The sequence below is a fragment of the Augochlora pura genome, chromosome 9 (genome assembly GCF_028453695.1).
Source record: "Augochlora pura isolate Apur16 chromosome 9, APUR_v2.2.1, whole genome shotgun sequence".
In the NCBI taxonomy this organism is placed as follows: Eukaryota; Metazoa; Arthropoda; class Insecta; order Hymenoptera; family Halictidae; genus Augochlora; species Augochlora pura.
The window spans coordinates 848-27,556 of NC_135780.1; the positions used below are offsets into that span (position 1 = coordinate 848).

General features: G+C 40.2%; 1 protein-coding gene across 2 annotated transcripts; it reads right to left on the bottom strand.

The window, feature by feature from the left end:
- Nucleotides 1-942: 942 nt before the first annotated feature.
- Axn (protein axin) lies at nt 943-26,599 on the bottom strand. Of its 2 annotated transcripts, XM_078190556.1 has the most exons (8): nt 26,045-26,599; nt 6,869-7,024; nt 5,830-6,634; nt 5,290-5,454; nt 4,016-4,695; nt 3,637-3,944; nt 3,248-3,546; nt 943-3,175 (listed from the first exon to the last, which is right to left on the bottom strand). In XM_078190556.1, exons 2-8 carry the CDS (start codon nt 6,933-6,935, stop codon nt 3,049-3,051), a joined length of 2,451 nt encoding a protein of 816 aa, XP_078046682.1. In that variant the 5' UTR covers nt 6,936-7,024; nt 26,045-26,599; the 3' UTR covers nt 943-3,048. The 2 variants fall into 2 exon arrangements, with proteins under 2 accessions (XP_078046682.1, XP_078046683.1); XM_078190557.1 differs by lacking the exon at nt 5,290-5,454.
- Nucleotides 26,600-26,709: the final 110 nt, after the last annotated feature.

Below are 26,709 nucleotides of genomic sequence, written 5' to 3' on the forward strand. Positions count from 1 at the left end.
CGGAGTTACAATATTTGAAAAACACCCTGTATATTTCAAGTGGCGCCGAGAAGTGCTCGGACCGCAGTGAGCACGCTTCTTACGTTCTCTTCTAACACAAAACTCGCTGACACTTCTTTTATATATCTTAATAATTTTACTATATTTTAATTTGATGTCTTGTGCCATTTCAAGAGAAAACGTCAGGGAAACATGCACGTCTCAAAAAGTTGCGCAGAAATAACTTAATTCCCCGTATTCACTAATAAACATTAATATCCCCTCAGAGGGGACATCGGAGTGATAGGCCAGAATTACGATATCCCACGAGAGGGGACCACGGAGTGCAAAGGGTTAATATTCTCTGATGTTATGACAACATCAATTAAGGTTATTTAATATTTTCTGATGTAATTTATTATTATTTATCGTTATTTAACATTATGACAACATCAAAGATGGTTACTTAATATTTTTTGACGTTATTTCACATTATGATAACGTCATTTAACGGTATTTGATAGTTTTTGACATTATTCAACATTATTTAACGTTATTTAACATCATGATAACGTCAGTTTAGGTTATTTAATATTTTTTGACATTATTTAACAATATTTAACGTCATTTAACGTTATTTAATATTTTTTGATAATATTTAACATTATTTAACGGTATAAAGACGTCATTTAACGTATATTTAATATTTTGTGACTTCATTTAACATTATTTAACGTTATTTGACACTATAAAGACGTCATTTAACGTTATTTAATATTTTTGACGTTATTTAACATTATTTAACGTTATATGTCATTATGATACCGTCACTTAATGTTATTTAATATTTTCTGATGTGAAAATTAAATAGGAGGATAGATGAGATGAGAAAGGAATAATTGACGTGAATCTTCTGTTGTGTATATTTCAAATTTGCATTATTGTATTCTTCTTCTGGAATCCCAGACAATAATTTATTAATTACCTAGAACGAAACGGTGAACATTCACAAAATGAATCGAACAGTACAAACACAGGTAATTTTCCAAAGTAATAGAGTACAATAGATTTCATATAATCCAGTGAAAATGGCATTATTATTCTCAATACTTTTGATATACAATAATAATCATTATTAATTAATTAGGTACAGGAACACTTTATCATTCGTGGTAATAATTAAAGATAATCAATTACATACAATAAACTGTTATCAGCCACGGTGCATCGCCTCCAGCCTCGGCGTCATTGAATTCATTTAATGTAGTTACTACATTTCTTTCCGTACTTTTCTTTCTCTCCGTTTCTCGGTGTCTGTTAAAAATTCAAAAATCAGTTTTAGGAAGCCGAGCGCCTACGACTATAAGAATCGAACCAGTATGCGAAGGCCATTCGAGAAGATTTCAATCACACATTCGATTTTTAAACTTTTACTTCCGTTTGTCATTTTGTTTGTGTTTAAATACATACGCAGGTAACCAATTGTTTCGTCGCAAGAATCATTTTGAAGTCGAAAAAGTGAAACGGAACGGACGTATATTGTCGTTGAGAATTCGATACGAAAAAAACGCAGTGTTGTCAAAGTAACGATGCTGATAATTGTTTCTTTTAGCGTTAACGATGCTAATGATTAAGCTTGCAAAGACTATGATGAAGTTTGGAAAAAAATATATACAAAACGCTCGGTGTATCAAATTTATCCTCTCGATATTAGACCCGCTGGTCTCCAATTTATAAGTATCTCTTAACCTTTTTTTTCTTAGGCTTACTTCGATCTTACTGCACTAAAAAGGCACAATTTTTCGCACCTGATAAAACATTGTGTTACGGGCTAGACACTAACGATTCCTTTTTTTTTTGTTTTCCATTTCCACCAAAGTACTTCGTATCCCCCCTCCCGTCACCCCATGCCCACCCATCCCCCCGAAAAATGCCAATTTCTTTCTTTTTTTATGTGTCGCGCTTCTATTTCCCATGTATGTGTTGTGTTATGCGATGCAGGAGCTTATTTTACAATGTCAAATGGGTGATAATGGTGGTACGACAAAACATGATTTGTATTCTTAATATTTTTTTCACAGTATTCCGAATGGGGCCGATATATTACGTACATTAAAGCAGAACGTGTGTATTTCATAATGCACGTAATATATCATCTTATGAACTAATTTGTAATAATGTTCTTTTCTATGTATATCTAAGGCCTATACAGACCTTACTAAGGCGATGAACTACGCGGGCCTTTGTACAGTCGTTTGGAAAACTATGGGAAGTCTTTAAGAGGAAGAAATTATTCATTCAATCAATATACAATATTGTTTTTCGGCGTCGATGCGATCTGTCCGAACTGATATCGGCGGATAACCAAATTTGCGATCACGATGGTTATGTTTTCACGAATTCTCTGTTACCGAAAATGAATAAGTTGCTCCCATTGAAAATTCGGTAAATTCATTGTTTTTGCAACTTGTCCAATTTCGTGTAGAACTGATCAAACTAGAATCACGTTCGTTTCTTTCTGATTTCTTTAGTTGTTTGTATTTTTTTGCTTGCAAAAACTTCGCCACAGAAAGGAACGCTTTCTCGTAAAAATCATAAGTAAAATTATGTACAATACAGCAACGCCATATGCCTGTTTTTCGATAATCGGGAAGAAACAAATACTATACAAAATATTATCGTCGACGGTATCATTTTGATGGGAATTAAAAAGTACATTTCGAAGAACATACAAATTCTGTAAAAATCAAGTATTAGTTAAGGATCGATATCCAACAACATCTATAGTCATCTAAACAAGGTTTCGTTTTTCTTCTTTTTTTACTTAATAAACACATAATGGTTTTGCTCGATTAACAGGTTTTCATTTTGTTTTGTCAATTTTAAAAGCACTTGCGCTCGGTCAGCCAAAACGGAAGAAACCGCTTTAGCAACTTCAATATACTAATACCGAGTATCGCCTTTATTAGCTTTCTTCTTCTAGAATGCTGGTCCTCTTAAATAAAATTAGTTGCGGCACTTTATCGAAGTTAGCACGTTCTTTATTGAGAATATCCTTGTTTCAGTCTATCACTCGAGCGCCTTGACTTGCGCCATAACTTTACCCTCCCATAACGGTAAAACTTCAGAATCATCAGTTATTTCTTCTTGAATAACCTTCGTATCCAAATCCTCGCACTCAGTTTTAAAGAAATATCTAAAAAGAATTACAACAATTGCAAGCAACAATTACATTGCGGTATGTAAAGTGATATTTTGTTATACCCACCGATAGCTGCCTTTCTTAGGAAGGTATTCTTTAAACTGCTTTAAAGTGACATTATGACCAGGAATTTTAGTCCTATAAGGAAACTGTTCGTCACAGAAACTGAACACAACGGTGGTAAAATCTCCGATATCTTGCTTCGTTTTCCTTAACGTTGATTGGTTTGATTGAACATAAGATTGACTCTGCATTGTAGGCTCATACGATGATTGCTTAGAAATATTAGAATGGCGTTGTTTGCAACTTGAACGTGCCCTATCTTCCTCGATTAATCTTCTCCTTGCTTCTTCTAATTGGGTTGCCTATCGATAAAATAAGAAATTTGTATAGTAGATAATAGTAATAATCTCGTACGGTTTTTACACAATTCTTAACAACGAAATAGCATTTACTGTATGAGGTTGTGGCAATGGTGGCATTCCTGGGTCGGCAACAAAAGGTTGGGCAGGAACTCCCCACGTTTCCCTATTCGTCCTTTCCAAAGAGCCACTACGAGATCCATACTTTTTCCCATGACGGCTGTGCTTGACATCTTTCTTATCAGTTTCTTTAAGCCATGACAAAAGACGAATATCTCTACTAATCGTCGATGGTGGCGCATCACTTACAACGCTTACACCACTATCTGTTAATTCCGTCATAGACTTCTTTGTGGCTGATCTCCTAGTCATATCCGACCTTCGGAATCTCTGGTCATGACCTGTGCAAAAATGAATGATGATAGAACAGTGTCTCGTCGTTAATAATTTATTAAAATGATTGAATATGTACCTTGAAGATAAAGGTCTTGTTTATGGAGGGAATCGGCATAATCAGATGGCACGGATTTAGATTTAGGCAAGTGAGATCCTAATGAACTCATGGAGCCAGCTCCGACAAGATCGCTGCCTTCTTGGAAATCGTGAATATTACCACTATCTGCTGAAAACGTAGAGAACACATCCTTCTCTTTTCTTTGTTTGTACGATCGTGGATAATTGTGCGTAGAACGTCTTCTTTCAGGCGAATGCAGTCTTGGTGATGAGAGTCCAGGTGATCGAGAAGGCGTTAGGTCCGACCAAACTCGTGACACATGTTGGTCCAGAATTGCTTGATCGTTATCTTCCTCTATCAACAATTTTTCCCTCAGTGCGTCAGCTAGTGCTTTCGGAGCTCCACTTGGCATCTCCAAAGCAACGTCCTTGTTAATCGTTTCGCCCTCTTGCAAATGCCTATCAAGCTTTTCCTGAGATTCTCTTTCGCGTTTGACATTCTCTAACTTCTCAATAAGCACTTGAGCAAATTCTTCCGGTTTCAATGGATGCATTAGATCGCGTGGCACCCGCTGCGTACGGGGGATGATTGTATGATGAGCCATTGGATCACGATTTAAACTAGCTGAATCTTTCATAGCTCTACATTGTCTTATATACTGTTTTTTACTTCGTTGTTTACCCATTGACATTCCATCACTGTAAAGAAGAAACGTAAACAAATTATTATTAATAATTAGATATCTTTTATACGATCAAATCTTTTACCCTAATTTAATATTTCAAGCAAACTATATGCACTGAAATAGAGCTAAAATTTAGAATGGAGGTGAATACATATTCAGGCGTGAAATTGTTAATTTTTATTTATCAAAGAGATTCTCACGCAGAAGAGAAGTTATGTACATTTATGTGACATATAATAATATTTAGTACTTTATACAACAATATAGATGTGTTAAGCAAAATTTATTAAGTTCGCATCACAATTGAATCATAATGTTTAGAGAGTTAACAGAAAAAAATTATAACCAGTATAGAATATTTATTTTTCAATATACTCTTTATATTAAAGAATTTTTCCTACTGGTGTACCAATACATAAATACTACCAGAATAGAGCAATTTATATATAGTACTTTAATAAGAATTCATAGAATAACTATACAAAAGTTTCCAACATTTAAAGCTGATTATTATACATTGATTTATGTATGGGATTATAAACTTTAAACAAATTATAGCAAATTAAAATTCATCCTTTGTATATTATAAAAAATAAAAAAAACTTACACTGATGAATCGGTGAGGGACATATTGTCTGATTCTGTTCGTGCATCACTGCTCAAGCTTTGAAGTTCTGAATCCTGTCTGGATACTGGATTGTATGAGGAATATTGTGCGTGCAGTCTGGGTACGAGCATATGATATGGACTAGCTCCATGTTGCAAGTAAATGCTACGAGCGCCACGCAAAATATCAAAACAAAACGGAAAACAAACAAAAGATTGGAAAACGTACTGACATATCTATCATAAATTTAAAATATAGTAGGAAATTAAAACACTCATATAATGTACAATATTTTTTGTATATCACAATATGATTCACACGCTTCAACTGTATTAAAGATTTTTCCAATATTATAAGTGGATGTGTACAAAAACATTATACACTACAAAACATTACCAAAAAAATTCACACATCAAGCTTAAAAATAATACGAGCTAAATAAAGCGTTTAATGCAAGTCTGACTTGGTAGCATTCTAGGTAATGAATGTTTTAAGTGAGAAGAACACATTTATTTAAAAATATATATATATATATATTACCCAGCATATGCTTCTGGCTTCGGTCGAAGATCCATCGCCCTAGTTTGTTGAGTAGCCATAAGCATATCTTTGGTCAATCTCAGCTCACCCCTCAATTCCCCAGGCGTTTCACTAGCTGAATGTGAGCTATGCACGGAACTAACAAATTCACTGTCTTCATGGACAGTGGGCAATAAGCTTGGCCCACAAGAAACAGACATCTCTCGACTCGATCCTGAACTAGGACATCCACCAGAATCTGCATTCTGGTAGGACTGTACATATTGAAGATACATATCAGACCGAAGAAAGTTTGGATATGTAGTCTCATTAATGAGGCGTTCGACTTCCAACTGTACAGCATCGAACACCTTTTCGTCCGCCCGTCCTTCCTTAACTCGACGATTAGCCTCCTTTCGTACATCTTCTGGTATGGCTAACTGCGATTTAAGGAAGAACTTTCTGTAAATAAGTTTAACCAATTGATTTATCCTTTCAGGGTCATCTTGTTCCTTGAGACCTTCACACGCAAACCAGAAATTAAGAGGATTTGCATGTGGTCTGCCTTCTTGATCCAGATATTTCCTGAACAATTCCAAGCCCACTGGATCCTGCAGCAAGGAGTGCAGGTTCCTAGCCCACTGCAAACAAGCAGGCGGTGAATCACTTTCCATAGTTGTCGTACTACAGCAACCTTCCGGTTCAAATCCCAAAGGTGCCGTAGCATCGCAACCTAAAGCTGTTGAAGTTGCAAGAGAAGAGCGCCTAGGGGTCAGAGTTGGACTCTGTGGACGGAACCTGCTGACGTAGTTTCCCGTTTCCTCTCCTGTAATTAAAATTTGAGTTAATTTTTCTTGATGTTGCTAACTGTTATCATGTAAAGTTAACCTATACATTGCCATGTATGAAAAAAGCAGGAATGTAATGAAAGCGACAGATATTATTTGCATATGCAGAGGTACTTTTTCACAGTACAAATATTTGTATTATAATATTAAACAGTATAAACATTTGTATTATAATATTACAAATTACATTTTCTGATTATGTAAAAACTTACCAGGCACTGGAGGCCGTGGAGAGTTTTCATTGAAGCAACGTGCTTCGTTTTGTCGAGATCCACTCATCCTATCTATTATGGCCTTCGTGTATTATTTTACGTTCTATGTTTAATTTAGGCCCACGACGCCTCTTAGTGGACATGGTTAATCCAAAACTAGAATAAAGAGAAAAAATATTTTGCATAAATATCTTTACCACACATCAAAACAATAAATAAATCATTGACATAAATATTAAACATACATACATCATTTTATGAAGCAAAGATAAAAAAACTAGTTTGTTATTATATAACCCTGTTACCCCCATGTAGAGAATAAAAAATAATATTACAAATTGTTTTTATGTCAATCTAAATTATACAAATTTTTAATATTTCTAGTTTTATATAGTTAACATCAATATCTATATAGTTCAGGATGTAATCTGCTATGGGAGAGCTATATTTTGAATTCAGGGGTATTGAACAAAGGACCGAAGCCTAGGGATGCTGGATCGATCGAGCCCTGTGGTGAGTCATGTACCAATTAGGCACCTAAGGATGGTTTTCCTATCCTAAAGAACTTTAAGGGCGGGGCCTGACAGAAAAACTGTAGGGTAGCTCCTGGCAGTCTGCGCATTGAAAGATGTCTCTCTATATATCCCTATTGGTCCGCGCAGAGCATTTGTGTGGTATTGATCGACAAAAATTATAACGCAATCTATTGAACACTACAGTCAACCCCAAACAGGGCTTGGTCGTAGAATAAAACTCAATGCAGAGTAAAATTATATTTTGACAGGATGGCTAGATATTAATAGATCTATAGGGTAAGGTATCCTTTACAAAGAAAAGGCTATTATATTCCCAGAGGTTCAACCTATTGTTATGACAGGCTATAGAAATATGATTTCATAAGGATCCCAGCATTTTTATGCTATATCCTTTTTTAGGTAGAAACAAATCATAATGTTACTACATGGACACATAACTTTAGCATAACATTAATAATGCACACAATTGTATAATGTCATACAAAAATATTAACAAACCATACCATTCTAATTATTGTAGTAATTTACTCGTTGAACCTGTGTTAAATTATTTTAAACCATTGATTTGAATTTTCACTAAAAAGATATAAACTCTCAAGATTGGAATGGGTTTACTAATAAAAAAAGGAATAAATCTACATAGGTATAGCATTTAGAAAGGTAAAACAGAAGCACAAAACATTTTCAAACTAAGGAACTTCACATCTACATAAAATGAAGATAAAGAATTCAACAGTCAAAACTGAAAGGCATACAACACCGACATACATATACGAACATCAATATCATAATATATAAGTACGTTTACAGTATATAAAAGCTTTAGACAACCATAGAAATCTGATCTCTACCTGCTTGAGAGAGAAAATATGAAATGAAAAGCTGTCATAATGAATCATCTCGCTTGAGTGCACATTTCCCCATATTAAGGGATGAAAAGGAATATACATACCATTTTGCTAAGAGTTTCCTATACCTGACCTTGAAATCTATCTAGCTGAGTAAAACCTATTATAATCTTTACAACTTTATCGACCTCAATCACTGGCAGCTTCTAACTTCCATTGTTATAGAACAGAATGAACATGCGATACCACTGTCTACGCGTCTCCAGGCAAACTGAGCTAAGGCTGCGTCCTGACCAGGACCGACGCCACATTGGTACAGGAAGGGTGGAGTAGGGATACAATGTCTGATCTTGTCAGAATGCGAAGCGTTCAGTTCTGATACCTCTCCTCTATAAATAATTGCTGTGATAAAATTGAACACCACATTTATTTTTTATAAATGTGACGTTATATATACCTTTTAACAATTACATCTTTGTACTAGTTTATTTTAAATAACAAATTAATAATAATAACTTAGTTGTAATTTTACAACTTTTTTAAATGACAGCTTAAACTTGTTTTGTAGTACCTGTTCATAATACTGTCATTGTAAAAATATTATTTCAATATCTACAATGAAAATTAAAAAATATATTTTAATAGAATATTTAAATTAATTTGTGATTATTAAAATATAACTATGTTCAACACAGTTTCAAAGAGACAAAAATATGAATGAAAATAGTTGATATCTAGCTTATTTCTTAAACATAAAATATTTTAATAGAATAACCAACCGTTTTTTCACAAAACTGATAGAATTTTCAAAGTTTTCATTTGAAAAGGACAAATTTAAGTAAAAAATTTTAGATGCAATGGAAATCTTATACGGACAGAAGACTAAATCATAATTTAATGAACATTAACATAAAATTAATACATACATGAAGAATATGCACGTAGTTGTAACCACCTGTAACATCGTGTACAAGTTTACAAAAAAAACCGTTACGACTTTATTTACCATTTTGGTTCCGTCTTTCCTAATAGATGGCACTAGTTACACTGTTTCAAACTTCAGAACGTTTCTAGGTATATATTACGAATTTTTTCATTACTACATGAAAACGTTATTCTTTCTGCAAAACCGTGCTTGAATTGTAAAATAAGTTATAAAATTTATTAATTTATATTCTTTGTTCATGACTTTTAATATCACATTTCATCTAACTCAATGAAGAATGGTAATTTTTATCTACAAATTTTTATAATTCTATTGTATTAAATCAACTTTTTCTGGTTCACGTACAATTTTACTACTTCAAAAATTCATTTCAAGATATCATAACAGCCGTGAAAGGAATTAATGCTGTCATTACAGTAATGATTACATGATTTTAAAATCGTTCAATTTGAGGTGGGAATTTGTTATCAATATGACGGAATCTGATGTGATGAACCTGGGAACAGTTGCACTTCAGTCTTAATCATTAACCGAGCGTTTTTGATAGGGATCTGAGGGTGATCCGCCATTCAATGTAGTATACTTCATTAGAATCTTCAATTTTAATAACGACGAAAGTACGAGAATAATCATTTCAACAGGTACCTTGCACGGTCTCTAATGTCTTCTTCATTTTCTACTTGCTTAATGATGTCCGTCGTTATAATTATTCGAAGCACGGTACCGTGAGATATAATTATATGTCGAAAGAAATGCGTCGCGTCAAGAACTATTAGGGCTGTTGCACATAACGTGAAGATTTTTATGCATGGTGCGGAAACTTTCGATCAATTTCAATCTCGCATAACGACATGAGGCTCTTTGCATGAATGAGACCATACATTTTTTGAATGTACTTGGATTTTTCAATGCTGCTGAAGTGTTCCAGATATTGTATCATTATTTGAACGGATCTGAATATTTTGATCCTTATAATGTTCACTCGACATTATCCTTCCTTGTTACGTTTGGAATTATACATTTCTTCTGATACAATGGACTTCAAACTTTTCATACAAACTTTTATGATTTAAATAATGAGCGAAATATGTATATTGCGCTAGTTGACCAAAGCTCGTGACATTTCGTGAATTATAATCGAATTCCTAGAAGGTGAAAGTATCCCAGTTAACCCCAGAGTGTGGAAAAGCCATCTGGACAGGATACGTACAAAATTCATCTCCGAGCGACACGCTATATTCCCCTTTCGCTTGGTCGGTAAATGCTAGGATCGGCGTTATCCCGCATACCAAGCTGTTTGATATCGACGAATGAAATACTCAGAATCCATACAAGGAGGTCCCAAGATATTGAAATTTTTTCAACCGTGTAAAAATGTATCAAACCGTACGGAATTTAAATCTCGCATCCTACTAGCATTATCTCCAGTCGTCCGAAAACATTTTTCGGTTTTCTGACAAATGTAGAAACACAATATTAAAGTGCACAATACCGTGGTTTTCACGGTGCGAGGAGGCTTTTGCACATATTGCTAGAAATATGATAAGCACAGGACAGGAAATAATCTGTACAAACAATTTCACCAATCAATATGATGCGATCGAATATAACATATTCAACATTAATCAAGCTATCCATTACAAATTCCTTCAATTACGAGTAATCGAAATTGGATACGCTCGTATGAAATCTGAATGTGCTGCATGGTACTCTTCTACGTATTTTACCCAGACGCATAAGTGCTTCAAACTTTTAACTTTCATCTACCGGGTGTCTCGAACCACCGTTTTATCGACCATCAAGAAACAGCAAACAGTTTCAGCGTTTCGACGATTAGCCCTTTCGGCAAGGGAATGAAATCGCGCGAATAAAAAAGTAATACCGTGGATAGAAAAGATTCTAAAAAGATCGATTTTTAGTACTGATACCGAGATACGACAAACCGCAAAGGTGACGAAAATGTCATGAAGAAAAAGGTGCTTCCCATTGTGCGCATTCCTCCGAATGCATTAACATTTTCTGAAGATAGGCGATATTTTTCTGGTTGAGAAAAAGCGATCGAAGAAATGACAAGTATTTCGGAGTCACCAGTTAGATGACGAGGCGAGGGAAGGGCCCCAGCTTTCAAAGAGCGTGCTTCGCCGAGCGAGGCGTTCCGAAAACCTGTAATTACGGACCCGACGTACATCAAGCGGTGCCGCCAGCCGCCAGCCACCAGCCGGCGAGGTCTGTGTCTTCCATCTCCCTTTTTGCCTTCTTCTCTCCTTCATCGTCTTCCTCGTCCTCCTTCTTGCCTTTACCTGTGCCGTCCCGTTCGTGGCTTTCTTTCCACCCGTCTCTGTTTCCTTCTCTCTATCTCTCTCTCTTTCCCCTCCACTCTTTATTCCTCTCACTCTGTCTCACGCGCACGGTTTGCTTCGCATTCACTCTTCTCTGTTTTCTTTTCTCTTTTGTCTCTCTTTCGTTCTTTCTGTCCACTTTGAGCGGCCTCCCGCTTCGACTCCGACAGCGGTCCACCTTATTTGACCCTTCCCTCCCTCCTCTCTACGGTCTGCATCCAAAGGGCTCTCCGATTCCTCTTTTATTTTACCCTCTTACTTTACTTACTTACTCACTCTCGGTTTCTTTCTATTTCTTCTCCGTTTCTTCGACGTCTCCTTCTGTTTACCACACCTCCCCCTCCCGTCTCTCTATCTCTCTTTCCCCGCCTTTCCCTCCATCTTTTTCACATCTTAGATAGCCGTGTCGGCAATCGCGGCTTACTACTTGGAATTGTCCGAAAAACAGAGTATAAAGAAAACAGAATCACAGCGAAGGAGGAGGAGGCGAAGAAGAGTCGCGATATCTTTCGGTCGTCTTTCCGGTTTCTTTGTTTCATTTCCATCGGTGTTCCTTTTCGATCCACCTCGGTACCAGTGATCCTGGCGCTGTTTGAAATTTGTACGGTTCTCTGTACCCTCATTGTTCTGCCGTATCTTCGGCGAGATTGTTCCTGCTCCGTCGGTAACAGTAACGGGATAAACCGTGCCGTTTGTACACAGATCATGATAAATATCGTCGAATTGCATTCTTCCTTTTAAGTGGAATTCGTTGTTTCGACGTAGTCCAAATACGCGCATTCGGAAAGGCTCCAGGTGTTTCATGAGATATCCGGTTAATTGTGATCATTCAGCGGAGGTCGGTAGCGCAGAAAAATCTAGATACAGCACTGGGCAATCCGAAGCTCCTCAAACGAGAAAAGCACACATGGCGCCCATTCAGCTAACCCTTTCAGCTTTCTCTCTTCCCTCCTGGTACCTGTAAGTTTCCTACCAACCCACCCAGTCATCCTCCTTATGCGTCACCTCCTTTTTCCTTCTTCCACCTTCGGGTCGCACTGCTTCGGTAAAATCTCTTTTACGCGCCCAACCGAGGAATTCCGTCTCAGACGACTCCTATGCTTTTCTTACGGCGACCATTTAAATTTCCACATTGCTTTAGAGAGTATAATTCGAATTGTTTATCTTTCCTGATTTTCCGCTCGTTCCTCTTACCGATTCTCTCTCTCTCTCTCTCTCTCTCTCTCTGCATTTCTACCTCTCTTACTCCGTTTCTCCCCACGTAGCAGACAGTTACAAAACTTTTCGTTAACACGACCGCAGAGATTTCTGCTTTCCGTTTGGAAGAATTTTAGGGAAAAGTTTTCTTGGAAGACTGGAGTCGAATAAACGGAGTACATCAAAAACGTATCGGGGCAGTTCAAAGGTTTCTCAATCATGTTTAGTGTCTTTTTAAATTCTATATAAATAGTTTTGCAATCCATTGAGAATTTATTATCTTCAGTACGACATAGACGCAAGTAATCGATTGTATTTTAAGAATACTGTTTCAGACGATTTTAATAATCGCAATTCAATTAAACGAGTGTCATATTACAACATTGTGCGACGACGAGGGGGAACATTGTATCTTATTGCTTCACGCTCTAAAATCATTAGGAGAATTTTCTGTAATAGATAACAAGTGCGGTACACGGCATGTCGAGCGGAGTTCCTGCGTTGCCACTCTACACCCTTGCGTGGATTCGTTAACTTTTTGCTTCGCGAGTTAAAGGAAACCTGAAATTAATTTCGGAGGCCGTCATTACGTCTAAATAAAACTTTCCTCAGGGGTCCTGCTACGTTCTGGATCTGTGATGTTTTATGTAAGCGTATATTTTAAATAGGATTGTGAATCAATTATCTTCAAAGGAAGTGTCGTAAAGACGCGATTATGTCGCGTTTTATATCAATACTCGTGCAACCATGAACGAAAGAGATGTACAAGAATATTTTACGCTCAGTTGAGAATACAATTTTGTAACCGCCTTCTCCATCTATTGACCCTATATGTTTGTAACTAGTAATCAACATCCGATAAGAAGAGAACTTTCCTTATCAACCGCATCGGGCACGAGAGGTTCTTGACAATGACACGAGCAGACCATTGATCTACCCTTTTTAGTCTCGAGGCACTTACTCCCCTTAAAATAAGGGTTAAAATATACCCAGCGCGTGTAAGCTTTAGATAGCTCGGTAAACTCCGGGCAGACCATGCAATATTAATAACATTTCCAAAAGGTATTTTCTTTCAAAGACGCCGAGGGAACTTTTATCAATATCGAACGTCCATTATGACAACGAAGGTTATCAATTAAATAATAAGGGGAGCGTTATCGGGTCGAAACGGAAATGATCCCGATCAGGCCATAAACACCGGCTTCTAAAGTCTTTTGAAGTACCGACAAGGATTTGTTGGTGAAAGACCGAGCGGAAACGGTCAAAGGCGTGTCACCGTTATCGCCAGATGACTTTATGTAGTGGTATTATGCCTCGCGAGCTGCGAATCTTTCAAAGAAACTTCTAAGGGACCGCTCGGCCGGCAGCTACACCGACCGTCGGTCGTCGACCGTCACGACCGCCGACTCTCGACCATCGACTTAGGAGAATGTTCACTGACGTGTCAAGATTCTTCGTCGCCCCGCCTTTCTCCTCTCAATTCCGATTGACCTTCATTCATTTCTCCAGATTATGCGTATGCTTCAATATATTCGATGTTATTTTCATCCAAATATTCAGTTCCAAACGAAAAGAATTTAAATTTTTAAAGAAGGACCTACTTAGGATTGTCGCGTGGAAACTTATATACTTTTTTTTAAGTACGAGTTAACAGGAATTTCAATTTTGAATTTAAACTATCTGGCCAATATAACAGTGACATTTATATCGCGGCTGTGAAATAATGGAAAAATAAAAGTGTAAAGAATGATAGAAATGTAATAGCGAGTTGAAATCATTTTTGAAATTAATACCTTGATTTTGTAATGATATGATGGGTTTTCTTCGTTGGAATGACTTCATATTCGTGCTTCGTTTAAGAATATAATTTACATGCCTCCAAGGCGTACATTTGTTTACGAATCGCTTTTAAAAGTTCACAGATCACATACGCCTATCTCGTATGTAAAATTAAATGATTTGCCACTACACCATCATTCGAGTATCCCGATTTATTGTTTCTATGTAACGTCCGTTTAAAAATCACATTTAAGGCGGCGGAAACAGGATCCAGAATTCGGTTCGTCGCAAACGACATCTGGTAGCGGAAGTAAGATAAATCACAATTGCAGTTCACACGCGGAACAATTGTATCAATCGCACAGGAACTATAGTTTTTAGGTAGTTGCAGTGCCCACAGGAAATCTCGGGAATAAGGTTTTCCAGATAAAAACACCCGAGTTGTCGAGCAGCCTGCATGCTTCTGCTGGTTTGCCTCAATGCATTTTTGTCTTCTTCTTCGTTTTGTTTGCGGTCACGCATTTCATCAGTTGGGTAAAACAGAACACGAAACATTTCCTCAGGATCATTTGCCATGCTGAATTTATACGGTGATAATCTCCCCGGACCAGTATATTTTCACAGAGCAAACAGCCTTTTCCACCGTGAGTAACAATAGTTAATTATCCTTAAAGCTTATTCCGTTAGCTGATTCGATGATATCCAATACCAACAAGCTACGTCCATGGTAGATTTGTGCAGGAGTTTCGATTAATCTTACGGGCCGTCGGTATTAATTTCATGAGTTATCGGAAAAATACGATATTCAAGTTGTAAAAAGGATTCGTTGAAACTCTGAGCACATATCGAAAACATTTTCATTCAAACACTTTCATTACTTTCATGATTGACACTCGATGCTTTATCACAGGTCGCGTCGCCAACTATTCCCCACGTTTAATGTTCTTTGATTATCTGCATGCAGCTTCCGAAAAAAAATTAATATCCAATTTCTAAGTAACGAAACGTATTTCGTTGGTCGAAGATGTTAGCAAAATCGAGTAAATTTATTCGAGTCTGATTTATGGGATCTGCTTGGCCTTTCAGTGACCGAAGAAAATGTCAGCATATCAAACGCGTACTGGATTTGAGATTCAATAAAAAATTCGTCGAGCGAACGCGTTCCTCCGAATAAGATCGCCACTCGAAACCTTATTCTGTGAAATTTTTTCGTTGGTGTATACCGAATCAGCGAAACGAGCAGAAAAACAAGGGCTGAAGGAACGGCTCCGGTTGAATGTGAATACGACAAAGGATGCCGAGGAAGACCTGTGCCCCATACAACGTACACAGTAAGACTGAAACTACACAGTGACCGTAGAGCCAAGGGAGAGCGAGTATTATCTCTCTCCCTCGCTTTTTCCTCCTCTCTCCTGCACCGTCCTTCTTCTTCTTTTCTTCTTACTCTGCCACACCTCCCTTGCGGCCACAACTGCCTCTCTCCCTCTTTCTCTTTCTCTCGTACACTCCCCTTCCCTTTCCGCTTCTTGGCCATGGTGGACGGCGGGATAAAAAAAGTGGTAGGGTCCAGGTATAAGGGCGAATTCTGAGCTATATATACCTATCCATACTTTAAAACTCTTACGGAAACATGGGGATTTTCATAAATTTGAACAAGCAGTTTGCTTTTGTGGCCGGTATAAACAATTTCCAGTCGCTAAAAAAATTGAACAGGTAGCTCCAGCCAAGTAGAAATAAGTCCTCTGAATCGTGATATTTTCAACGGATTTTTAAGCTTGCTAATTTTTATGCATCTCGTCGTCCTGGTGCCCAGTTAACGGCGAGCCGAACACAATTACAGGTTGCTTGTGGGTTCCATGCGTGAATATTGCAATTGCAGTAATATTCATTGTATTTAGTTCTTCGCACGAATCATAACCGTTTGAATGCGTTATAACATGCTTTTATCTTTCCAGAATCAGTCAACCAAAATCTACATCAGAAACTGTGCGAGAACTAAATTATGTGTTCGCTTAAACGCATAAAATGCAGCGATAAGGGAGATTAAAGAATAAGGAAAACATCCGTATGTCATCAGCCCATGTCGTATCCAGACGATCTTTTTAATTCCATGTTCAATGAAACCCGATTGAAGTCGTTGCCAAACGACCATTGCCTTCAGGTAAATTACAAGCTAGCGCACTGATTTGTCCAACCCAGCCATCTTAGCAGTAAATCCGTTGCGGCGTTTCGCTCCGGATAGAAAATAATTGACAACAATTACGTTTACGATACCTTCGTGACACGGTCATTATTATAAAACTGCATCTAGAAAATGATCGAATATTCCCAGTTCCAGGTTGCCAGGAACATTTCCGATCGAAAAACGAGAAATCCAAACTGGACACGTATCCGAAGCGCCCGCTAATCCCATTAGCCAACGCTAAACGTGAGTTTCGGTTCGCGGACGGATGAGAAATCGATGGAAATTAAATTATTATGATAATAATGAAACAAAAGGCACAGGGGGCCGCGGAAATTATGAAAAGGGGAAGGAAAGTGGCAAGGAACGGTCTGTAGAGAAAGACAAGTTACGAAAAGACCGTTTGCGAGCAAAAGTGAGAAACTATATAGCAATGCATCGGTGCCACTTGCGCCAGACGTGCATAAGAGAGATGCGACTAAGCAAGAAGGGAAAAATGAGCGGCGCAGAGAGAGAGAGAGAGAGAGAGAGAGAGGAGAGAGAGAGAGAGCGTGATGGTGGAGCGAGAGAGTTGGGGATAAAGCGACACGGACGTCGGCCGTGGAAGAGGGGGAAGAAGAGGGAGAATTACGATGAGAGGGTATAAGAGAAGGAGATTCTCCGTTTGATCTTGCCGCCGCACGCGATCCCACACACATGTATACATGTTTCTCTGGCCTCTCAATATGGATTCGCATGAATGCACTAACACATCGCGTCAGTTAAAATCTCTCTTCTCTCTCACCTTGGCTCTCAGTCCTGCTTCGATCGGCAGTATACGCCGGGCACTCTGTTGCTCTTGGATGTGTATAATAAACACCGTGCGAGCCAACTCAGCCGAGTCGCCTATAATTTCTCGCGGAAAATTATATGTTAATGCGCCCTTAATGGCGTCGTTCGTTAACGGGATCGTTGTACAAGCCCGAGGGATAGAACCGTGCCGGAGAGCGCGATTCGATTCGCTCGAGCATGCCGCGCGCGAGTCGTCAATTCAACCAGACCCCGGTCATAGTTTCTTGTATTGCCTTTTCTTATCGAATATGCCCCTTACGTACCCGCGATCTCTCTCTCTTCTCTCTCTCTTTCGCGCGAGAGCGAGCGATTCTCGAGCAAAAATTTTTGGAGAATATCCTTAAGGCTGATATTTTATTTAATGTGCCCGCGCGAGCGTGCCGAGCATTTAAACCACCGCTTCCAGCTTTCTCGCGCATAACCCTCCAGCCGGCTCTGCGTGCATTCGACCTGCTTGCAAATGATTTTTTTGGCCTCGAACTTTTTCGATTACAAAACGATTGGTACATTTCAATAACCGTTCTTTCTGCAAGTCGATTTTTCGGTGCCGCGACACCCTTACCCGGCTCTCTCGCAACTTCTTTGCGACCGGTCGTACCGACAAAGAAACTGTTACCGTTCGGTCAGTTTTTCTAAAGTACAGTAATTACAGTAATTTGTGAGCCGGGCGTAAGTTCTGAAGGAAACTTACTTCCGTCTGCCCCCGGGCATGTTAAGGCTGTATGTACACAATCTCCGCTCATTATCGATGTACAATAACGCCGCGGAAATGTTGATTACTAATGGACGCTTTGCACCTCGGATTAGCGTCAGCGGAGGCTTTCAAACCTATTTTTAAGGCCTAATTCACAGAAGCCCCGAGAAATTCGCTGATAATGTATGCGCTGCGAACGAAACAATTTCAATTGGGTGCTGAATTAAAAATATAAGTAAACCGACGACGAAACGAAGCACTTGTCCTGTTTTCAAAACTACACTGCATCAAACGTTAGACAGACAAAACATGTCCATTGTCTATTCCGTTTTGTGCCGCATCCCTTTGTTCCAAAGCTCCGCTGATATTGTAAGCTGTCTAGTGACTTTGAGACTTTTTTAATCAGCATGTGTTTAGCAATATTCACGATGATAATTACGATAGCGATATCCTGTTTCAGTTTCACATGCTTCGGCACGATTCAATCAAGAACCGTGAACGCAGCATCATAGGCGGATTTGCATGATCCTGACCGCCGCGTTTTCTGCTGTCCGTTCTAGGATGCGATCGAGGAAGATGCACGCACGAAGCCAGAAGGTTAATCGAACCCTGTCCGCACGAAAAATCAGTTACCGCGATTGGAATCGGCGATTATGCAAAACGTTTGCGCGCCGGTATCGTTCCCGGTGAGAGGATAAAGACGATACGCGCGGCGGCAGAGGTTTCCGAAGGTAATACTCATGACTGTTTGATCGGCCTCTTCGGACAGAGAGAATTTCCCGTGGGTCCACGGCAGCGGAACAAAGTCCTCAAAGAATGAAGATCGCCCAGCTAAAAACGTGGCAAGAGAAGTGGCGCCTTTGACCCTCATTGTCTGCGCTCTTTGCCCGTTGCATGCACGGCCTAATGGACTCTGTTTATCTTTTTCGCTTTCTTCTCTTCCCCCTTCGTCTCATTCGCGACAATACAGACATACTCCCCCTCTGTTCAACCCCACCCTAAACCCCTTCCTTATGCGCGTAACTAAACTTAACTGCACCCGGTTCCTTTCTACCTTGATTACGGCGACGATTTTCGTCTTCGACTTCCTTTTTGTCCTCGGGGAACGAACGTCTTTGACGATTCCATTCGTCCCTTAGATCTTTTCTAATTTCTTGAGAAATATCCTTGAATCTCGAAGATTGATCGATTCCACTTATTAGATCTAATATTAACTACTAACACGCTCGAGTCCACAGGAAGTAGAAAGCTAAGCAATCCCTAAAGGACTTAATCGCCGCTATTAGTGGAGCCAAGTGTTCAGATTCGATTTTTCTATTCGAAGCTAATTCCCATGCTAATGATAATATGTTCAAACGTAAGGGGTTGAAAGACAAGAAATTGTTTAGAAGGTTCTTCGAAAGATGTTCGTTGTTGGTTTATGAAATTGCTATTACTATTGGGAATTTTATTACGTAGTCCACCACTGGTAATCTTTAATTTTTGAAGAACTATTAACACCTCCTGGGCAGGGGTATACTTTCGGAACCCCTGGTAGATTCAAAATGGTAATAAAAATGTCAGGCGTGACGGCATCAAAGCCGCCGCGCGTCGAGGCCAAGCTCGGGCGCTGAAGACATCAAAACATGCGCCGCGACATCAATCGATGCCGATTCTTAAAGTTTAATTTACAACTTTCCTTATCTCCAGCCTCGGTTTGAGTTGTCAAAGCCGTCCCTAAGGTGTTATACAACAAAACTGTTGTGTACTAATAAAGAATTTTAGTATCCGAGATGTTTCCGTTATCTTGATCAACCCTTGTACATGCACGCGAATAAAAACAACGAAAACAATTTATGTGTTTCCACAGTTGGAGACAGAGAATTAAGGATGATTCCTGCAATCGCGCGGAAGTTTAAAGACAGTGACCACGACGAGATACATAAACATGTGATGCCAAATTAACACGTTGACGCCGGCGCGGATATTCGCGGTCCGTTCCGTGCGGCGGCGCTTCAACTAGCGGTCCGCTGCATGGGGCGGCGTGGCACCAAATTATACTGTTTAATGCTAATTTTATTTACCGACAATTTTTATACAAGTATTCCTTTAGCCGAAGAACTTCTCACTAAGAGAACATATATTTGCGGTACAGTGAAAATGAACAGAAAATTTCTACCGCCGCAAGCAAAACAAAAACATAAACGCGGCGACATTATATCTCTTGAAAATCGGAACGGCGTGAAATTTTTGAAGTGGACCGACAAAAGACCCCTGTGCATGTTAACCACTTCGAAATCTCACAATTGCGCTATTATTCGTGGCAAAGGTGATAAATTAAAACCAGATACCGTTTTTTCTTACAATAGTGCGAAAAAGGGAGTTGATATATCTGATCAGATGTGTTCCTATTATAAATCTTTACGGAAAACAGTAAAATGGTATCGAAAAGTTGTCATGGAGCTAATATGCGGGACCTCTTTAGTAAATGCGTGGTACATCCACAAAAAGTGGGGAACCAAACGTTACAAAATTTTAAAATTTAGAGAAAAAATTATTGATTTTCTATTGGAAAGTGTTGAGAATCCCCCTAGTGAAGAACTAATAGTAAGGAGACGGAAAAAACATTTTTTAAGTTCATACCAAGGATCCGCGAGGAAGATGAGGAAAAGATGTAAAGAGTGTTACAAACGCTTAACAAACTTAAAAGGAATACAGTATGCCGCAAACAAAACAAAAAAAGTAATGACCTTTTGTAGCAGTTGTCCGAATAAGCCGGCACTTTGTTTGAAATGTTTTAAAAAATTGCATCGGAAACATAAATAGATATTTTAAATGTATTGATTAAATTATAAGTTGTGTATCTTGTGTTCAATGTTTGATTATAAGGTAGAAATGTTAATGTATAATGTTAAATCAATAAAATTACATTTTGTACTACGTATTTTTTGATATACAAACGTGGCCCATCGGTGGGTCAGGCCGCCCCATGGGACAGTCTAGCATGGGCCACCGGTGGGTCAGGCCGCCCCATGGAACAGACAAGCATGGGCCACCGGTGGCCCATGCCGGCGTCAACGTGTTAAGTCATATATTTCTGTAACAAGAGGAACGGAATGAAACGCGAGGATTTCTTTTAGGTCAAACGGTTGCAAGAGGGTTGCACGGTAAAATCTAGCTCGCTGTCTGGCACTGTACAGCGCTGCCGACGAATCCGACGTCTGTTCCTTAAAAATGTTCCGGTTCATCGACGTCTCGCGTCGTACGTATAATTGCATGTAGATATATTCGGTTTTAGAGTATCTGAGGCGTGTGCGAGGCGTGCACTGATACACCGTGATATACCAGGTGGCCTCTCAGTCACACAAGAGAGACTGACACACAAATTGAGCTGAGCGACGCAACGACACCAGGAAACTGGATGACAAAAGGGTGGTGATGGAGGTGGCGGTGGTGCCGGCGGTGGCGGAATGGGAACAGAAGAATGGTGGGGAGCAAACAGTGAGAACAGTGCTACAGACAATAGAGACAATTATTGCACACAGACACGAAGATGATGGATCAAACGCGGTACCATTTCGGCGCCCTCTTTATCTTCTTTCACTTATCTTTGCCGCTTGCCCCCCGCATCCACGCAACCACCGCTCCCCGTACACCCCCGCGAGCATTCTTTTTTCTTATCATAACAGTTTCCGCGTTGATTTGCTCGTTTTACCCTGTTTAAGCGTTTGATAGAAGTATGCGAGACACGATTCAACACGTGCCCCGCACACCAAACCATTCGTTTCGCGGAATTGCTACGCACACACCGGTGCTTTCGTAGGATGAACCTATCATTTCGCGAAATAACGTACCTCTTTCGCGGATATCTGTGAAGTATACCGTAGAAAAAGTAGAGTGAACGCTGACAGAACTTATGCCGGGTATACATCACAAAGTACATCTAACGCCAGTTGCTTTCGCGTTGTTCTACTATTCATGATCAATTTTCCATCGATGTACTACGTTATAATATACTTTGACTTACTCAAGTCATCATTTAGGTGAAAACAATCACGTATGTGCGAAATAATTTATCTGTTTTTATATTCTTGGGAATATTATAAATGCACAGTCGTAACAAACAATAATATCAATATCAAAGTTCCGCGCAATGCGCCCAGAAACTTGTGTCAAGTCATAAATCAATATCAGTGCAATGAACTCTAATTATGAACACTATTGAAAATGAACACTAATTATACATATGCTTATTCTTATTAATTATACGTCAACGTACACACGCATCGAACATACAATGCCCATGGCTGTAATGAAATAATTTTTCGTTAAACATCAAGCGCAGTTTTTTCACCGACCTTGAAGTACATAACACACATTCGAAGCGACACTTTGACCGCGTTGCGAACCGCTCCAAGCAAATAAAAGAGCAAACTACTCGAACAATTTATAATAGATCAAAGGAATCGGAACTACATATACATGTGTATGGCAGATTATAGAGAGCTTCCCCTGTACGTAAAGGTAACGCTATAAAAGAACATCACTATCGGTTCGAATCGATTGTTCTTTGATGTCTGAGCGCGGCGACACTTGTCAGAAATTATGATCGGCGGATTTAAAGAGTTATTTCAGGTCATAGGGTTAAGTGAACCACCTTGTATAAAAGGGAGCAACGTATGAGCCACCCTCTGTTGTCGCGGCGCACACGTTTGTGGGAATCCCCTAGCGGCGAGGCCGAAGATCGGAAGAGTGGGCGGGACCATTTGTGATCGTGTCGTTTGATACCACGTGCTCGATGTGGTTAAAGCACAGGGGGGCTTCATGTTCTCTCATTTTGATATCAAAGAGTTCTCTCACAAGAATCTCTAAATCGATGTTCTTTGACTTTATAAAGCACTCGTCCGCCAATGTCCCGTCGCCGAGCGAAGCCGCCGGGCCGCGCTCGCGGCATCTCCTTCATCTTCTGTTATTCTTAACTTTTATTTTCGCGTAACCCATCTTTCCTTCTGCACGGCGAAAGTGACTGGCAAAAGCTGACGCTTCATTGCCGATAATTGTGGAAGAGGAAGGGTTGTTGCTCGAGAACGCTTATTAGAGACAATTAACCGAAAACTCGGACCGCTTCTGCTTTCATCTGCAAGCACAGTTTGTGGCGGAACTGTCATAGAAAATTAGTCGTTTCTACGTTTGACGAGTCACTGCTAATGATACTCGGAAACAACGAAAATGCTCGTAACATTGAACGCGATTGAACCCGTAGAGTAACGTGGTTCAAGTAACGGCTGCTTGAATCACAAACAAAGGGGGGGTGTTTGACAATCAGCTCGATGATCCCTAACAACGCGTGAAATGATTCGAACGATTTTTTCTACTCCATATAGCAGTCAAGATACTAGCGGCAGGCGGCTGCTGTCCTTTGAGGGTTGGTTTCACCCCTAAAAGCCATTTTTGCGCCGGAACCCTCGACGAGGCAGCAAACTTTTAAAAAAAAGACGAAGGGTGGGGGTTGAAAGAAGGGGGGCAGTCAGAAACGTTTCGAGTAACCGATGTTCCATTATACAGGGAAGACCAAAGGTAAAGATGACAATATTAAGAAAGCTTGAAGAAACCTTCACCATAAAGGTTTATTGGCGTGAAGGAGTGTGGAGCGTGTCTACATCAAAGCGACCGCTTCTGAACTCTATTCCCTTTCTACTTGAACCCTCGCGCCGTCATCTCGTCACCACCTCCACTTCTATCAACTACCACCGGCGTCCATTCGCTCTGCCAAGATTGTGCACGCAACCAGACACTCACCTCCGAATGTGTACCCCACCGCGTTTACCACCTATGAGACTCCCTGCACCGCTGGTGGTTATTAACATCCATTACCATCTCAAACGAGACGCATTGCGATGTACGATCGAAACGCAGCACCGAATAAACCTGCTCTGATATTATTTTTTTCCCGTCATACCACCGCCCCCTCCTGCCTTATTACCTGTCTAGCGGCTTGGCATTAATTAGCAAAACTGCTCACACGCACTCGAAACTCTCGAATATTTGAAACTAAAATACGTTCCTACCGAACTGGTCCGATTTTTTATGATCATTACCGATGGAAAACTGGTAGTTCCAGTTTTTGAAAATTCAACTGTATTTATTTATGCGACCGGTTGAATTACGGGCCGGTTTCCTCTTCCGGTCAAGTCAAAGTCGTTAGTTCGAGTTAATTATTTCGAAGAGACGACCGGTATGAAATAACTCGCCGGTTATTTATAGGTATTATAATTGTATTCGAAGTGTTCTGAATAATGTTAGCATGCCTATTTACGTGGAGCAGTAATTATTACAGTTTAACCAGCAGGGGGTAGGAGGGAGGGATAACATCACCCGGCAATTATTTTAATCGCATTTGATTGCTCGACGAGGTTAGGATCGTTACTCAACAATAATACTAATATGAAGAAAAGATTGCTCCCAAGATTACATTCATCCGTGCATACACCGTGACATTTGCATAAACAGCATTCTCTTCCACTCCTAAGGGTCCAATGAGTAATGCTGTCTTAATTATTCGTAGGATTTATCGTGAATCGTCAATTACGGAGGCAAAGCATGATAACTGAAGAGATCCACGTCGTCTCGACGGCTGTATTGGGGTTTACTGAATAATTTATAAAACTGCTAATTGATATTCGATTGACGGGAGCGTAGACCTAGAGTAGGTAGTGTAACATGTATATTGTTTTGATAAAGATAGAGCACATGTAGCGACGCAGAAGTGTATGACAGGATAAAAATGGAGGAAAGAACGGACGGAGACGTGGAACCGGAGCGATCGAGATGGCTCGACAGCAGAAAGGAGGAGCGAAAAAGAGGAAATAAATAAAAAGAAATTAAAAACCGAACGGGGTAGGGGTAGGGAAGAAAAGAGGGAGAGAAAAAGGGAAGGTAGGCCACGAGAAAACGAAACTGCGACTGGTAGAAAAGCTGGTTGGAACGACTCGAGAAGAAAACGCACCGTTGCGTTCGGCGGTGGGCACGTCAAGAAAGAGAGCACACAATTCGTGAATACATGTTTCCCCGAGACGCGCAAAGCTCTCGTGGCTGGAAGCAGAAAGCAAAAGAGAGGGACCGAGTAGCAAAGATTGGCGGAGGGATAGAGAGAGTTGATCCCTGCGAAAGCAAAAGGTGGAGAAGAGGAAAGAGAGACAGAGACACGGATCACGGTGCTACGAGCAAGAAAGAGACGGGTAGCAAACGAAAGGAAGAGAGGAGGAAGCAGAAGGAAATAAAAATCTGTGTAAGGGGAAGGATAGAAAGCTGACCAGAGACGGGGGATAAATAAAAACGAATGCGCGAGAGAGGTGTAAACATTCGTAGAGTATTTCGGAGTAGAAGCTTTTCGGTGTCGCTCGTTAGGAGATCGACGTCGGTTACGTTTTCCGAGGTAGGTATCCTTGATGTACTAGGCAAAACACCGCCAGTTTGGTGGTGGATGCTTTCGCGTCCGTTAGCCGCGCGGTGCTTCGACAGGAAAGAGTGATGGTCTGGTAAGGAAAAGGTACAGAAGGCGGCTGAGGACGAGCAAGAGAATATGGAGGGAAGACGAAATAAAGGCGGTGTAGAAAAGGAACACAGAAAGAGAGGGAGTCGAAGAGAGCGAAAGAGAGAGAAACCAAGTTAGACAGAGACAGGCAGAGAGGGAAGGGAGTTGGATAGAGAAAGAAAGGTAGACAGAAGACCAAAGCTGGAGGAGGTTCGACGGAGAGAGACGAGACTTGGATAACGAAAAAGACAGACAGATTTTAAGAAAGGAATCGGCGCTCTGAAAAGAGAAAAGACGGTAAACGGACTTACTCGGTATGTCCGACGGAGCCTGTATTTGCTAATGCCGTGGTGACGACGCGTTTGTCCGGCGAGACCGACGTTCCATGCTCGAAAATGTCAACTCTTGATCGAGAAATGGTACGAGCAGAAACGCAGACACATCGTAGCTCTCTTTCTCGTCCTTACTTTCTCGCTCTCTCCTAGCGACGACGATGATTCGGCGTGAACTCTCGACACTTCGACACAACGCACACACGCACCACACTCGCGGAGAATAATAGACACCGCGCGAATCCCGCTGGGTAACGAAGCCGGCTCGACACGCGGAAGGCATGCAAAGTGTTTCCCGGCCGCATCGAATAAACAGAAACGACGATGAAGTCACGGGAAATCGAACACGGTGGAACTAGGCATTTCGCGGCTCGTCTCTCAGGCACATCTTGGTCGCCATCGAGATCTAACACGAGTGCGCGCGCGGGACGCGCACTCTCGCGGACCCTGTACAAACTCGTTCCTTCAAAGACCGGCCAATCAACGGGCCGCATGGCCTATGCCCTTGCCGCGAGCAGTCCTGTATCTAGTTGACGTGCCGTCATTCATTCATCTCCTGGAAATTTCTTTTCGACGAACTTCCACCAAACAATCGATCCATCGGCCCGGCGACCCGACCTCTACTCGCACCTCACGATTCTCCC